We start from the raw sequence: 17,756 nt of genomic DNA, 5'->3' as shown, positions 1-17,756 counted from the left end.
GGCTGGTTAAGTTAATAGCAGCCAACGCTGAGTATTCGCGACATGGCAGGTCACTGTCTAGCTGCTAGCTGCGAATATTCAGCGACGATAACTGGCTGTCTCCTGATGAATATTAGCAGTTAGCCGGCTAAACACTTTTTAACCAGGGATATTTTCCTTTCTCTCCAGGTCGCTTTGGCTTGGTGCCGCTCATGTATTTTACACATCCTTACATTTTGTACAATACATTATGACACACACTTGTGAAACAAAAAACCAAACTGATTTATAGCTGCTGAGCTCGAAATGAACCCTTGATGCCAAAAGTTTATGGCTTCATTTTCTTTAATAGGGTTCCCCTACATTAGTTCAAATAGGCAAAACCTCACTTGGGGGTTAGACAGAGGTCATTTCACTTTCATTCCTGAAATATAATTTACAATATTCCAGACCTAAACAAGTTTAGCCCTAAGGATTTCTGTAATATATACCATCTGTTCTGCAACAATACAGCTAATTTCCTGCCATCACCATATATTTTACTGACTTTTCCTCAAAAGCCTTTTGGACTCCTTTCCTTGTATCATCGGTATTTATCTAAAACGTGAAAATGGACAGTAAGGGCAGGGTTAATTTGTGCTGACTGTGTAATTTCAAGATGGCAAGATGCATTTCCAGTGATAGTCCTTTGAAGATGAAATCTCTTCAAGAAGGTAAAAAATGCAATTTCCTGTTGACTTGATGACTATAGGGTAAAGCAACATTCAGACATATGAAAAAATTAGGATTAGGCTCAAGGAGGAGAGAGAAGGGAACAAAAGCTGAGAGCTCGCAAAGATTAGAAATACTACGTAAGTGAAGCTCAGGGTCCCAAAAATAAGAACATTTAAGTATTAGATTGCTTTCTAGAGACAAGAACCAGTGACGTAGTGAGGGTAGGAAGCGCCTGGGGTGGTGGCATCCCCCTTTGCCCTCCTCTCCATCCCTCTGCTCCTTCTGTGCCCCCAAGCCACACTCGCACCCTTCCTTCCCCCCTGCCCTGTACCTCTTTAAATTATCACCAGCGAAAGCAGCTTCTCCAGCCTGCTGCTCACACCAGCGTTGGCTTCCCCTCTGACTTCACTTCCTGGTCCTGTGACCAGTGAATTTGCCAGGCCAGTGAATTTGCTCATGCTGGTGAAGATTTAAATAGGTACGGGGAGGGGGGAAGGGAGAGCAGGCGTGGCATGGGAGTGGCAGAGCGGTGCAGGCACCCCTACCAAGACAGCACCCAGGGTGGTACGCTCCCTTGTCCCCCCCCTTACCACTCCACTGACAAGAACTCAACCAGAACTCTCAAGCAACCAGAAAAAAAAATCAAAGAAATACTGTAATACTTTAAATAAAAATGAAAATAAAATCAATTTCTGGCATAAATTTAAGTGTAAACTTGGCATGCCACCTGTGTTTGCCTATGCTTTGCCTACCAAATGTCTGGTAGTTTCTCTGGAACAATTTATGGTATGGCATAGTATGGGGTACAGTATTCGTTAGATCTTTATTTTTCTACATTTTAATTAAATTTTCAACAGATATATATAAAAAAAGGAATCTTAACCAATAAGAAATAAAAATTAATAAGAACAAGTATTTTCTGAGGTTGCTTCTGAGTCTGTTGCCTTTCACTTTTTCCCCTGAGCCCTCTCTTTTCTCCCCTCAGCCGTCTCTTTTCCAAGCTGAAGAGCCCTAACCGTTTTAGTCTTTCCTCATTCGAGAGGAGTTCCATCCCCTTTATCATCTTGGTTGTTCTTCTTTGAAACTCGAACAGACCTATTGGAGTTGACCCCCCCTGTTGCAGGCGATTGCACCGAAATACGGCCCATGTCAATTCAGTCAATAAATTGACATTTGATTGTCCCATATTGTAAGGCCCTTGGTGCTTTTTCTTGTATATTTTGGGAAATGCAGATCTCTGATATTTTGCATTTCTGTTTCTGTATGTGCAGCATCTGATTTCTTGAGATTTCATTTTAGTTTTTTGCTTTGTTTCCTATTTGTGATGGGTCCATGATTTTCACTTGTGACTAAGGTGGGGTATTCTCATAGTATGTCGTTTCTGGGTGGAGATAAGATAGCAGGCTGATTTGTTCTGTTTTCTCACTAGACAATATATCAGTGATTTAGGGCCTGGTATATATAAGTATCTAATCTAATCTAAACCTTAAGTTTATATACCGCATCATCTCCATGAGAATGGAGCTCGACACGGTTTACAAGAACTTAAAAATAGTGGGTAGAGAAGAAGAAAAAGGATTACATGAACTTATGTGTAGAAGGGGGGAGAGAAAGGGGGGAAGGATAGAGCTACAATTTGCTGAAAAGCCAGGTTTTCAGTTGTTTGCGGAATAGCTGAAGGGAGCTCAGGTTCCGCAAGGGGGTGGTGAGGTCGTTCCAAAGACCTGTGATTTTGAAAAGAAGGGATTTACCCAGTTTGCCTGAATAGTGGATGCCGCGTGGAGAGGGGAAGGCTAGTTTAAGCCTTTGGGCAGTTCTGGAGGAGTCGGGACTGGAGGAGTTGAAAGACAGTGGGATAAGTTTTTATTAGTATCAAGTTTTTATTAGTCCTGATATACCGCTCTTAGGGGGACCTCTCAGAGCGGTTTACAAAGATAAATCAAAGATATAGAAAGGAACTATATTATAACAATACAGGAAAGAAAAGTAGCAGAATTTGAAGCAGTGACCCAGTGTTCCCTCTAAGTGGGCGGGTGTTGTGAGCAAACTTTTTTCACTGTGAGCTAAAAATATCGGGCGCCAGCAAGTTATGAGCCAAATAAATATGTTGCTTTCTACCACAGAACTTCCTTACGTTTGTATGGAATCTATCCCCTTTCAACTTTAGAGAGTGCCCTCTCGTTCTCCCTGCCTTAGCTACTAAGTCTATTCCCTTCAGTACCTTGAATGTTTCTATCATGTCCCCTCTCAATCTCCTCTGCTCAAGGGAGAAGAGGCCCAGTTTCTCTAATCTTTCGCTGTACGGCAACTCCTCCAGCCCCTTAACCATTTTAGTTGCTCTTCTCTGGATCCTTTCGAGTAGTACCGTGTCCTTCTTAAAGTACCAGTGCTGGACGCAGTACTCCAGGTGAGGGCGTACCATGGCCCGGTACAGCAGCATGATAACTTTCTCTGTCTCTTCAGTCCAGCATCTGCCCCTTCCATTCACTGTCTGTCTTTCCCTGCCATCTCTCCTCCTGCCCCCCCCCCCACCCTCCAATTTGGTCTAGCATCCATCATCTTCCTTCTGTTCCCCTCATGGTCTGGCATCTCTATCCTTCCCTCCCCCCTGTGGTTTTTAGCATATCTCTCTTCTCATTTCCTCCACTCAGATCTGATCATTCTCTGCTCTCTCTTCCCTTTTCTTCTCTGGTCTTCCTTCTCTATTTTCTGCCTCCATCTAAATTAAATTCTTTCTTACTATTTAGTCCCGTTTCCCTCTTTTCACTGTGTCTACACACAGCTTGTCACCCCTTTCCCTCACCCCTCCATTATCTTACTATTTTCTTCCCCCTTTATTTATCTCCTCCTTCCATCCAGTATGTGTTCTTTCCCCACTTCCATTCAGCATCTGCTCTCCCTTCTCAACTGACATCCATCTGCCTTCTGCTCTCTCTCCCTTCTTCTCACTTCCATCATCTGTCCCCTTCTCTCTCTCTCTCATCTCCTCCATTCCATCATCTGCCCCTTCTCTCTCTCTCTCTCTCTATCCCCCCCCCCCCAACTTCCATCATCTGCCCCCCTTCCCCTCACCTTTGTGGGTCACTTTCTTTCCCCTGAGGGTGGCTCATGTCACAGGGGAAGCTTTGGCCGAGCAGAACCGCTTGATTGACAGTGGAACTTACTTGATTGATGTCGATGCTGGGGCCCGTTGCCGTTTGAAGGAAAAAAAAAAAGGTGGAAAAAAGGAACCTGTAAAGGCGAGAGGAAGGGAAACCTCCAGGACAGCTGCTTTTTGCCCTCCTTCAGCGGCCCAAGAGTTCAGACCAGCAGCGGCAGCTCTGTATGCTTTTAACTTCGGCACAGAGCTGCCCCTAATCAATAGTTTAGCGCGGTTTCATGAGGCAGCCTCGGGGCCTTTGATAGCCGGCCCGCTTCGATGATGCGATGTGGGCCGGCCTAGCAAAGGCCCCGAGGCTGCCTTATGAAACCGCGCTAAACTATTGATTAGGGGCAGCTCTGTGCCGAAGTTAAAAGCATACACAGCTGCCGCTGCTGGTCTGGAGGTGCGGAGACAAGGCAGGAGGCAAACGCGGTGGAAGGCAGGAGTCCCGGCGAAGGCAGGAGTCCCGGCACAGCGACTGCAACAGGAAGTTGCAAGTCAGCTGACGCCGGCCTTTCGTTGCGGCGGGGACCGAATCCTTCGCGGACCGGCAAGATTTTGTTTGCGGACCGGTGGTTGAAGAACTGTGCTCTACACTGTGTGCGCTGTGACGAGAAACTTGTGCGCTGCGAGGTAATATTTTGTGCGTCAGCGCACCCCAGCGCAGCTTAGCGGGAACACTGACCACTCAGTATGAAGATGAAGAAGCCCCCTGAGCACATCAAAGATTAAATACACCTTTATTTATTTCTTTAATTTTCTATACCGTTCTCCCAGGGGAGCTCAGAACAGTTTACATGAATTTATTCAGGTACTCAAGCATTTTTCCCTATCTGTCCCGGTGGGCTCACAATCTATCTAATGTACCTGGGGCAATGGGGGGACTAAGTGACTTGCCCAGGGTCACAAGGAGCAGCATGGGTTTGAACCCACAACCTTGGGGTGTTGAGGCTGTAGCTTTAACCACTGCAGCACTCTAGAAATCAAAATATGAGCCAAGTACAGGACAATCAAGCCATTGTGACATCACTGATGAGGTTGGCTCTTAGGCACTGGAGGAATGAGGCATTGTGATGTCACAATACCAGCTCTGGTGATCAGAGGCTGAAGCTTTTCACTCTATTTATTTATTCTATTTTCTATACTGTTCTCCCAGGGGAGTTCTGAACAGTTTACATGAATTTATTCAGGTACTCAAGCATTTTTCCCTGTCTGTCCCGGCGGGCTCACAATCTATCTAATGTACCTGGGGCAATGAGAGACCAGGTGGCCCACTCTGGATCACAGAGGACAACGTGGGCATGGAACACACAACCACAGGGTGCCGAGGCTGTAGTTATAACCCCTGCGTCACACTCTTAGACATCATGTGTTAGAAAATAGCAAGGCAACCATTGCCTGATAAAGATGGCAATCATAGCAAAAGTCATAAGCTTGCTTTTGAATTAGAGAATGACGTGGGGACCAATATGTCCCCGCAGGAGCTCAATTTCCCCGTCCCATCCCTGTCCCTGCTCCATTCCTGTAAGCTTTGCCTTGATCGCACAAGCCTCAAACAGTTATGATTTTAAAGTGTTTGAGACTTGTGCAGATGAGGACAGAGCTTGCAGGAATGGGGCAGGGACAGGAAAAGAACTGGGACGGGAAAATGAATTCCCATGGGGACGGGAAAAATTTGTCCCCCCGTGTCATTCTCTGTTTTGAATCTAATATATGAAGCTTCCAGAGAGTAAGGACCATGACACTAAAAATGCATATACAAATATGATCATACTACTATTTATTATTTCTATTGCGCTCCCAGACACACATAGCACTGTACATTAAACATGCAAGGGACGGTCCCTGCAAAAGAGGCAAAAACTTAGCAATTTTTTTAGGTACATCAAAAGCAGAAAACCTGTGAGGGAATCTGTGGGACTGTTGGATGATCAAGGAGCGAAAGGGGGATAAGGCCATAGCGGAAAGACTGAATTCATTCTTTGGTTCGGTCTTTAAGGAAGAAAATGTAAGAGATCTACCTGAACCGGAAATGGTTTTCAAGGGTGATGATGAGGCGAAACTGAAAGAAATCTCGGTGAATCTGGAATTTGTACTAAGCCAAATCGACAAGTTAAAAAGTGATAAATCGCCAGGACCAGATGGTATACATCCCAGAGTATTAAAAGAACTCAAAAATGAAATTGCTGACCTGCTGTTAGTGATCAGTAACCTGTCGCTAAAATCATCTGTAGTACCTGAAAATTGGAGGGTGGCCAATGTTATGCCGATTTTTAAAAAAGGGCTCCAGGGGAAATCCAGGAAATTACAGACTGGTAAGCCTCACTTCAGTGCCGGGCAAAATGGTAGAAACAATTATAAAAAAAAATTTTTTTGCAGGAAGTCCTCGACTTTGAGCTCCTCCTCTCTTATAAAATATTATGGAACACGTAGACAAACATGATTTAATGAGACGGAGTCAGCATGGGTTCAGTCGAGGGAGATCTTGCCTCATAAATTTGCTTGACTTCTTTGAAGGTGTGAATAAAATGTGGATAAAGGTGAGCCGGTTGATACAGTATATCTAGATTTTCAGAACACTTTTGATAAAGTTCCTCACGAGAGGCTCCTAAGAAAATTAAAGTGGCATGGGATAGGTGGCAAAGTTCAATTGTGGATTAGGAATTGGTTATTGGATAGAAAACAGAGGGTAGGGTTAAATAGTCATTTTTCTCATTAGAGGAGGGTAAACAGTGGAGTGCCACAGGGGTCTGTACTGGGACCGGTGCTATTTAACTTGTTTATAAATGATCTGGAAATTGAAACGACGAATGAGGTGATTAAATTTGCAGATGACACTAAACTGTTCAAAGTTGTTAAAACGCAAGCGGATTGTGAAAAATTGCAGGCGGATCTTAGGAAATTGGAAGACTGGGTGTCCAAATGGCAGATGAAATTTAATATGGACAAATGCAAAGTGATGCACGTTGGGAAGAATAACCTGTATCACAGTTACCGTATGCTAGGGCCTCCTTGGGGATCCCAAGAAAAGGATCTGGGTGTCATCATAGACAATACGATGAAATCTTCCGCCCAATGTGCGGCAGCGGCCAAAAAAGCAAATAGGATGCTAGGAATTATTAAAAAATGGATAGTTAACAAGACTAAGAATGTTATAATGCCCCTGTATCACTCCATGGTACGACCTCATCTGGAGTATTGCGTTAAATTCTGGTCTCTTTTTATCAAGAAAGATATAGTGGCGCTAGAAAAGGTTCATAGAAGAGCGACCAACATGGTAAAGGGGATGGAACTCCTCTCGTATGAGGAAAGACTAAAACGGTTAGGGCTCTTCAGCTTGGAAAAGAGACGGCTGAGGGGAGTTATGATTGAAGTCTACAAAATCCTGAGTGGAGTAGAATGGGTTCACTCCATCAAAAAGTACAAAGATCTTGACTCCTTTAATCCATTTTTTAGAAGGAAGGGAGAGTTTAAATTGTTGGATACTTCTTGCAAAGGAGAATGGGTAAACATTCCAAAATAAGAGTAAGAGGATTAAAGATACCATGTAGAATTTTAAAAGAAATACAAGCGCATTTAAATTGAATTCTAAAATAAACTGGGAGCCAATGAAGACTCTGAAGCAAAGGGGTCACATGGTCAAATTTACGTTTACCAAAGATCAGCTTCGCAGCAGTATTTTGAATTAATTGTAATCTATGAAGACAAATTTTTGTAATGCCGAGGTAGATAGCGTTTCAGTAATCAAGACGAGATAATATAATTGATTGAACTAAGATAGAAAAATGACGGTGATGAAAAAGATGTCTAACCTTCCTCAGCATTCGCAAACTAAAGAAGCATTTCTTGATCAAGGAATTTATTTGGTCCTTAAAGGAAAGAGAGGAATCAAAAAGGACTCCCAATATCTTAGCAGAGAACTCAATTGGTAAGGAGGACCCAGATACCAGAGCTACAGTAGGAGGAAGACAGTCCAATCTTGGACCTAACCACAAAAGCTTAGTTTTAGTTGTATTAAGCTTCATCCGGACAGCTAAAGCCCAGGCTTGAAGTTTGTAAATGCAAAGATTTACTTTGGAAACTAGATTGGTAGAATCCAACGTATAACAAAAGAAGATCGGCAGACAATAAGATCAAATCAGGTTTATTCAAGGCTGGTCAATGCTAACAGAAACCATGTCTTTCATACACACAGGACAGAGAACCACTCTCACCCAGTATGGAATAAGTAATCACAAACTAACCCCCCCTCCCCCCATTTATACAAAAGCACGGAAGAGATTTTTAGCACTGGCTGGCAGGCCGAACGTTCTGCGCTATTCTGACGATCATAGGAATTCTATGACCATCGGCGCAGTGCAGAGCATTCAGCATGCTGGCTTGTGCTACAAACCGAAGGAACGGTACAGTTTAAGGGGGTGAAGAAACAGTGGTGCATATCCCCCCAATACTGAACAAAATATAAAGATAGCAGATATAAATTTGAAAAAAAGAGAAATAACAAATCACTTTACAAATTAACAAATAAAACAAAAAATGGAAAATAAGATAATATTATTTTATTGGACTAATACATTTTTCAGTTAGGTTTCAGAAGTCAAACCCTCTTTCCTTAGGTCAGTAAAGTATACTGCTGTTACAGTATCCTGTCCTGACCTGAGGAAGGAGAATTTGGCCTCTAAAAGTTAGTCAAAAATGTATTAAAATTAGTCCAATAAAACAATCACCATATTTCCATTTATAAACATTTATCAACACAGCTACAATACTACAAAACAATAAAAAAATATAATTTTTTTTTACCTTTGTCATGTGGTTTCTGCTTTCCTCATCTTTTTGTCATTCTCTTCCTTCCATCCACTGTCTCCCCCTGCCATCTCTTCTCATACCCCCCTGCCCCTTGGTCTGGCATCCATCATCTTCCCTCTGTTCCCCTCATGGTCTGGCATCTCTCTCGTTCCATATCTACTTCCTTCCCCCCTATGGTTTTTAGCTTCTCTCTTTTCTCATTTCCTCCACTCCTGCCCAGTTCTTTGGCATCTCTCTCTCCTCTCTCTTCCCTTTCCTTTTCTTCTCTGGTCTTCCTTCTCTATTTTCTGCCACCCCTTTCCTTCACCCCTCCACTATCTCACTAACTCTATCTTCTTCCTCGCATCCAACATGTGGGAAAGCAGCAGCAGTGGTGAGGAGGTGAGGGCCCCTCACCATTGTTGCTGCTTTCCCATATTCGCCTGATGCTGACGGCACAAGTTCTCCCCACTTCCATCATCTGCCGCCTTCTCTCTCTCTCTTCTCCCCACTTCCATCATCTGCCCCCTTCTCCAGTCCCCACTTCCATCATCTGCCCTGCCCCCTTCTCTCTCTCCTTTCAGTTCTCTCTACTTCCATCATCATCATCAAATCCCAACTGCAAGCCTACTTTTTTGAGGCTGCTTTTAATTCCCACTTACTTGTAAATTACCCATGCCTATTTTCTCATTCCCTGTCTGTTTTAATTGTAAGCTCTATAGCACACTATAGAAATGATGAGTGGTAGTATGCTTGCTGTGCTGGTTGAAAAGCTGGGGGGAGATGCTTGGGCAGTAGCCTACTGTACCTGTTTTTCACTGCACCAGTATTCATTTAACCATCTTGCCGCCTTCTCCATCCAATCCAGGATTGCTTACCTCCTCACCCAGGCCTATCTCTAGGGAAGTTCATGCAAGCTCTCTTCCCCTTGCAAGTCTAAGAGTCCTGGGCCCCTGCCCTGTCTAACCCCTGGTGCTTTAAGTCCTAGAGTGGTTCCCACAGGCCTCCCCCAGTTAACCTGCTTGTTGGAGACCATTAGCCTGAGAGCTGGACTTTAGGGGTATCCGGCTTTTACTTCCTTTTTGAGGCCAGGCTGAGAAATCAATTCCCAAATCATCAGCCCCCTGGCAGAGGATGAAAGTAGCCATGTACTGGGACCCAGGTGGGGGAGGTGCTGCAGAATTTGCCACCCCTGAGCCCGATGCACACAGCCACTCCAGCGTCTGCACTTGGCTCACACACCGGCCCCCAGCACAGGAATGCGAGGCCAGGTGGAGGGGAAGGGAAGGGGTGGAACGTGGCTCCTCCTCCGAAAACTTTCCTCACCTCGGCTCCCACAACCAAAGTTCACAGCTGGACCAAAATGGCGATGATACTGGGCAACTGGGATATCCACGGGGTGAGTCACACCCCGGATTGGGAGAGGGGCTCGATCTTGTTACTTGTTTCTTCAGCAGGCCCCCCCCCCCCGGCAAGTTCGGGCCCTAGGCACGAGCCTACTGGGCCTACCCGTTAATCCAGCCCTGGGCACACGTGTGGCGAGGGGAGGAGTGGGAAGAGGCAGGGAAATGGAGAGGAGGAGGGGTGACAGCGCCCCCATCAACATGGCACCTGTGGCATACTGATCCCCTGCCCCCACCCCCACCTTGCTATGCCACTGCACCTCATAGCTCAGATTCACTGAAATGAGTCAAAAGAGTGTATTGAAAGAAGAGAGTCAGTCAACTAAAGTTAGGATTCACGAGAGTTGCCAACGGCTCTTGAACCTTTGCTGTCAAGAATACCGATATGGTATGTGAGCTTTCAAGACCCCACAAACAACTTCTTGAGGTGCAATTTTAACTATATGCATATTAGACCTGAAAACATTTGGTAAGTAGTGATAAACTTTTAAAGGACTAACAAAAAATATGTGACAACACAGGCCTCCACGTTGAGAAGTGACCATCATAACTCTACTAGAATGCTGTAATATGATGTATATGGTAGAGAGTGATACAGATCTTCATAATTTATTTAACTCTTTTTTTTTTTTTATCCTGTTCTTCCCAATGAGCTCAGAACAGGTTACAGGTTAACATGCATAAAATAAAGACAAAAGATTGCAATATGCTAATGTTTTGTTGTCATGTCTTCCAACAGAGCAAAGCGAAGGAACTGCCTCTTTCCGCTGTACGTTTCATGGAAGAATTAGGAGAATGCACTTTTGGAAAGATATACAAGGGTCATCTCTATCTTCCAGGCATGGATCATGCTCAGCTTGTTGCTATCAAGACACTAAAAGACTTTAGTAATCCTCAGCAGTGGGCAGAGTTTCAAAAAGAAGCTTCTCTTCTAGCAGAATTGCATCACCCTAACATTGTTTGCCTTCTTGGCGTTGTAACGCAGGAGCAACCATTATGTATGCTTTTCGAGTACATGAACCAGGGAGACCTCCATGAATTTCTTATTATGAGATCTCCCCATTCAGATGTTGGCTGCAGTAGCGATGAAGATGGCACTGTCAAATCTAGTCTAGATCATGGAGATTTCTTACATATTTCCATTCAAGTTGCGGCAGGAATGGAGTATTTATCTAGTCATTTTTTTGTCCATAAAGACCTTGCTGCTCGGAATATTTTAGTTGGAGAGCAACTTCATGTGAAAATTTCTGATCTTGGCTTTTCCAGAGAAATTTATTCATCAGACTACTACAGAGTTCAGAATAAGTCCCTCTTGCCAATTCGTTGGATGCCACCAGAGGCAATCTTGTATGGCAAATTCTCTTCTGATTCAGATATTTGGTCTTTTGGGGTTGTATTATGGGAGATTTTTAGCTTTGGACTACAGCCATATTATGGATTCAGCAATCAGGAAGTCATAGAAATGATAAGAAAGCGACAACTCTTACCGTGCTCTGAAGACTGCCCACCCAGGATGTATACCTTAATGATGGAATGCTGGCAAGAGATTCCATCTAGGAGACCAAGATTTAAAGACATCCATGCCAAACTTCGGGCTTGGGAAGGGCATTCTAGTCACACTAGTTCTACTATTCCTTCAGGTGGAAATGCTACCACTCAAACAACTTCACTCAGTGCAAGCCCAGTTAGCAATCTAAGTAATCCTAGATATCCTAATTATGTGTTTACAGCACAAGGTTTGCCGCAAGGCCAAATTGCTGGTTTCATAGGTCCACCAATACCTCAGAATCAACGATTTATTCCAATCAATGGTTACCCAATACCACCAGGATATGCTGCTTTTCCAGCTGCCCACTACCAACCTCCAGGGCCACCAAGAGTGATTCAGCACTGTCCACCACCAAAGAGTCGTTCACCAAGCAGTGCAAGTGGATCAACTAGTACTGGTCATGTGACCAGCTTACCATCATCAGGATCAAACCAGGATGCAAACATTCCTTTATTATCCCACATGTCAATTCAGAATCATCCAGGAGGAATTGGTGTAACAGTTTTTGGAAGCAAAAATCAAAAAACATATAAAATGGATTCCAAACAGTCATCTTTATTAGGGGACAGCAATAGTCAAGGGATTACTGAATCTGTGATTTCAGCAGATTTGTAAACAATGCAATCTTCTGGTAAATGATATATGCAATAGAAAGTAGAGAGACTGAAGAAAAGATTTATATTCAAATATTTTATTAAAATAATATTCTTCTGGTTAGTTGTTTCCAACAAGTATCTTCTGTGAAGCTTAGCTGTGTACATAACAGGATGGATACCACAATCAGACAAGGTACTGTGTTATTAATGCTTTTTGTCAACCTTCATGATGAAAATGGACAAACTGGTTGAAAGACAATTTTAAAAAGAAGAAAGCATATACTGTGCTTTGAGGGGGGAAAAAAAAAGAACCTGTGTGATAATTATTTAACCTTGAAAAAAAAGACACTAATTAACTCCCCCTTTTACAAAACTGCGGAAGCATTTCTTAGCCGTCGGCTGCCGCGCTGGCCTGCGCTAAAAACCACTTCCGCGGTTTTGTAAAAGAGGGGGGGTGGGGGTAAGTGTTAACACTGCACTTAGTTTTAATTATTATATAATGTCTATTAAGGGCACTGTCATCGATTAGAACTCAGCAAATATACTGTATTATTGTATTTAACTTTATTGAGGGGTAATTATGTTAAGGGTTAGATAGAGTGCAACGTCAGATAACACCAGTGTTGAACTCCCTCAATTTCTTTTTTTCCAATTATGTTTCACATCTAATTCAACACTGCCATCCTGTCCAGATACTGGTTAATTTGGGGTTGGGAGGGAGGAAGTGTGTTTGGAAGGAAAGGGAATCCATAGAAATGTGTGAGTGACTGTGCCTTAGGTTTGGCAACTCTTGAATTATGGGCAACAAGTTTTGTGTTCAAATCAGTGTTGCATTTTGTCATCATGTGATCTTAAAGTGCTTCTTTTCAAATCATGCGGAATAGAGGTCTTAAACAGGGCCAACTTAACCTCCAGGCCAGATAGGCAGTCGCCTAGGGTGGCACCTTTTCTTTTCAAATAATTTATATTTTGCATATCCTACAATTCTTTGAGGATTACAAATTATTGAGGAACTCAAGCATGATTCCCTAACTGTCCCGGCGGGCTCCCACTTTATCTAATGTGTACCTGGGGCAATGGGGATTAAGTGACATGCCCAAGGTCACAAGGAGCAGTGCAGGATTTGAACCCACAACCTCAGGTGCCAAGAGGGGTTGTGGTAAAGAGCAGAAGTCAAAGCAAAAATGCATTCTGACAACCACACAAACTCCCAGAATCATCAACCAGTACTTTTTACTTTTTATTATTTATTATTTAAAAGTATGATACCCAATTATGTGTTTTCATTGGATCATTCTGGGATGGATGACATTAAAATATTGGGGAGGGGGGGAGCCTAGGCCTGAAAGATAATTGAAGCAGGCCAAGTTGAAGGTTTGCCTATAGTAATGCCCTCGCACTGGCCCTGGACTTACAGAAAATGGTATACCAGCAGATAGAAAGGGCAGAGGAGTCAGCCTTGCAAGGAGCTCAATGAGTTAAAGTAAATGGACTTTTGAAGAAAGGAAATAGAGAATGACACGGGGAAAAAATCTGTCCCCGTCCCCGTCCCACCATCCTCTGCACCGCCCATCACCGCCGTTCTCTTCACCGCCCCGTCACCGTCACCGCCATCCCTTTCACCGCCCCATCACCGCCACTGCTATCCCATTCACCGCCCCGTCACCGACAAGCATGGCCGCCGGATAAAAATCAGACACCCGTCCCGAAGTGAACCGAACACACGGTGAAGACCCGGTAAATCGCGGTATGTAGAAGGGGATACATTTGCCTGCGGGGACAAATCTTTTCACCGTTTTTGCGGGCGGTAAAAACTTTTGTCCCCGTGTCTGCAGCGATTTGACTATGGAGTCTCCATAGCCCGCAGCCAAACCGCAGCCATGCCGTGGTTCCCCGTGGGGATCGCTCCCCGTGTCATTCTCTAAAAGGAAATTCAGAATTCTAAAGCTCATGTGACTAGTTAAACAGAATGTAAGTATCGTTTTGTTGCTATGCAACTGTTTTAGTGTTTAACGATAAAAACTCCACTTTATATAAGACAATCAATTTTTTCCCAAGAATATTTATACTTCTTTTTTATATATATAAATATATATATATAAATAATGCACGGTATTGATGAATTTGAATTTTTCTGGCAGCCCAAGATAGGAAATCAGCATTCCGTCATCATTCTGCAAAATGTTTATAGTGATTTTGTATATCAAAATCAAATACTATGAATTAGATAAACTTGTTGCTAAGAAATGCAAAATATTACTGTAAGCATTTGTATAAATAAGTACTTAACTTCAGGTGTAATCAATATAGATTGTTTGCTAAAAAAAAAAAAAACCCCACATGAATAACTTATAGAAAAGTACTGTGTACATTACAGATTTACATTGTCAGTTTTTTTGGTTTAAATTGTATTTTTATGTTGAGGAAATGACAACTTCTTTTCTATACAACATGACCTGATTTTCAAATATCTTGCACAGAAAGTGTGTTTACATTTCTTTTTAATAGCAGACATGAAACTACATCTCTGCATTCTTTAGATAGATATAGATATATCTTTTGACATGTAGATTTTTTGTCTACCCTATGTTGGAAAGAATTATACATAAAAGGTCAAAAATGTCTGTCTGGGGCAAAAGAACAGAAGATTTAATGGCATGGGAACAGATTTGGCATAGGGGAAAACCGGTGCACATTGCAGCTCTGATTCTATAAACGGTGCCTATATCGACCTGCACCTAATAAAAAAGCACTAGCTGTGTGTCATTCGCGCTTAGGAGCCATTCACAGAATTGTGGCTAATGGCGCCTATGTAAAAATTTAGATGCCTGAAATGTAGGCGAGGGTTTCAAAGGCCTATATTTCAGGCACTTAAGTTTTTGGAGAATCACCTAAATCACGCTCCATCCATAGAAATGGCCCACTTAGGCAACACTAAGCACATTGCGATAAGTGTCTGTCTTTTATAGAATTGGATAGGTACCTATCACCCAATTAAATTTTTTTTAACCAATTACTGAGGCTGTTAAAGGTATTATGCCAATTAAGCTAGGCACTTAACTTCAGGGACCCTTTGTAGAATCAGTCCCCGAGTTTGAAAATAACCTTTTTCACGTAAAGGACCATAGCGTGAATCCAAGGAAGCTTTGAGGGCCACCAAAAGATTTCAAGCTTACACATACTATGACTTTTGAAAACTGCCTTGACCGACTTCTTCAAACTGGGTATTAAACATTTGAATTTAATACTAATATTGATTCTCTAACACTTCAACTCTAACACGTCAACAGAAGCAAATTCCATCAATGAGACACCCGAGTAACACACTTAAGAGATTGTTTGCAGTTACTATATCAAGTGGGCAAGATTGAAATTAATGCATTTACAGGAATTGAAGAGCATTTCTATCAAGTGTTTTGAGGGTCACAATGGAAGACTTCGGAGCCAAATGTGGCCCAGGGGTTCCAGTGAAATCAAGTTTTCAAGTTTCAAGTTTTATTAGGATTTTATATACCGCCTATCAAGGTTATCTAAGTGGTTTTACAATCACTTTCCCTCTCTGTCCCCGTGGGCTCACAATCTATCTAACGTACCTGGGGCTAAGGAGGATTAAGTGACTTGCCCAGGGTCACAAGGAGCAGTGCGGGGTTTGAACCCACAACCCCAGGGTGCTGAGGCTGTAGCTTCAACCACTGCACCACACAAGCTCCCCCCAAAAATGGCCCCATGCATTTCTATAAGAAACAGTTCCAGCTTCTATAGCATAGAAACCCCCTGAAGGGCTGCCTTTAAGTGAATGAGATGTGTATTTCATTTTTTCTGTAAGGAGATACTGTTCTCTTATTCGTGCTAGGTGTACAACTACCTGTTGCTGTGGGCAGGACCAAATTGGCAAATTAGGCACATGTAGGGTTACCAGATGTCTGGAAAACCCCAAACATGTCCTCTTCTTAGAGGACTGTCCAGGTGTCCGGACAAATTTCCAAAATCTGGCAGTTTGTCTGGGTTTTGGAAGTCTCCAATGTCAGGGCCACGTCTGGAGGGGGTGTGCGCATGTGCGGACATCGATGCCTCCAGACACGGTCCCGATCTCAAGGAGGTTTGTGTGGAGGCCTAGGGCAGAATGGGGTGGAGCTGGGGCATTGATACAGCGCCTAGATCTGCGGACTTGCATAAATTTAATCCATCACACATGGTGTCTGAGCTGTTAAATGCTGCAAGCACGAGAAGATCATAACAAGGACTGTTTATAAGAAATATGCATTTTGATCTTCACACTTCCCAGATGCTCTTAGGCTGTTCACTTAATTGTGTAGTTCCTGAAAGCTTGAATTCTTGTCAAGCAGCAGAAATTTCCTGAATGTAGACATGTTATCAAAATGATATAACTAATGCCATATGTGATGACATTATACATTATAAAGTCAAAGCAGTAAACAAGCGCTTATTTGTCAAGTAATAAAAACGTAACGGAGAGTAATGAAACAATCTTACTGGCAGAAGAGGCCTTTTTTAAACTGGGTTTCTCCTTTATCAGGGGAGTGTGTGGTGCAGTGGTTAGAACTATGGCCTCAGCACCCCGAGGTTGTGGGTTCATATCCCACACCACTTCTTGTGACCCTGGGCAAGTCATTTAATCCCCCACTGCCCCAGGTACATTACATAAGAGTGTGAGCCCCCCAGGACAGATAGGGAAAAATGCTCTAGGACCTGAATGTAAGCCACATAGGTTATAAGTGGTATATAAATAATAATAAAAAAATAAGGATCGGAGCAGGCCTGGATGTTTCTATGAAGATGGTATGGAGTCTATTTAATAATTTCAAACTTGTAAAGTCTCTAACAGCTTATAATTCCACAGGTTTAAGTAAACCACCAGTCATATGCAAATGAGGCTCTAAGGAAGCCCATTCCAGCTTTCTGGCTTCCAGCCCAGCCCACAGTTGCTCTCCACAGTACCTCCGGTGTTCAGGCCTCCTCCAGTCTTAGAAGCCCTGGAGCCCTTGACAGCTCCTTCCCTGGGGATAGTTTAACTTAAAGCAATTGCTGTCAAACATTGGTAAAAGAGCACAAGAGGTGAAGGGAAACAATGCATAGAAGCTAATAAAGATAAAATGGAATTGCTCAACAAATATTTCTGTTCTGTGTTCACAGATGAAGGGCCGGGAGTAGCACAGCCGAAGGCAAATTCTAATAAGAAAGGATGTGTGGTAGACTTTGACCAAATTTCAGAAAGCTGTGTTCATGAGGAATTAGCTAAACTAAAGACAGACAAAGGATGCTGCCAGATAGGATATATCCAAGGGTACTGAAGGAACTTAAGGAAGTTTTGGCGGCTCCGCTTTGACATTTTCACTGCTTCTTTAGAGTCGGGAGTGGTCCTGGAGGACTGCAGAAGGCCAGATGTGGCTCCTTTCCATAAAAGAACTACAGGCCTGTTAAGCTTACTCGATGATAAATTAATGGGAATGCTTCTAAAACAGAGGATAGAGAGGTTTCTAGAATCAAATGGATTACAGGGCCTGAGGCAACATAGTTTTTACTAGAGCATGGGTAGGGAACTCTGGTCCTCAAGAGCCGTATTC

General features: G+C 43.1%; 1 protein-coding gene across 3 annotated transcripts in view; it reads left to right on the top strand.

Annotated features, from left to right (window-relative positions):
• ROR1 (receptor tyrosine kinase like orphan receptor 1) overlaps positions 1-14,645 on the top strand; it is a 349,815-nt gene extending 335,170 nt beyond the window's left edge. For all 3 annotated transcript variants that reach the window (XM_033916719.1, XM_033916718.1, XM_033916717.1), the window contains one exon: positions 10,766-14,645. In XM_033916719.1, the coding sequence (XP_033772610.1) occupies positions 10,766-12,190 (1,425 nt within the window). In that variant the 3' untranslated portion in view covers positions 12,191-14,645. The remainder of the gene's footprint in view (positions 1-10,765) is intronic.
• The last annotated feature ends 3,111 nt before the right edge of the window (positions 14,646-17,756 follow it).

The sequence above is a fragment of the Geotrypetes seraphini genome, chromosome 12 (genome assembly GCF_902459505.1).
Source record: "Geotrypetes seraphini chromosome 12, aGeoSer1.1, whole genome shotgun sequence".
Taxonomy (NCBI): domain Eukaryota; kingdom Metazoa; phylum Chordata; class Amphibia; order Gymnophiona; family Dermophiidae; genus Geotrypetes; species Geotrypetes seraphini.
Note: the sequence above shows the minus strand (reverse complement) of the source record. Positions and strands in the feature narration are given on the sequence as shown.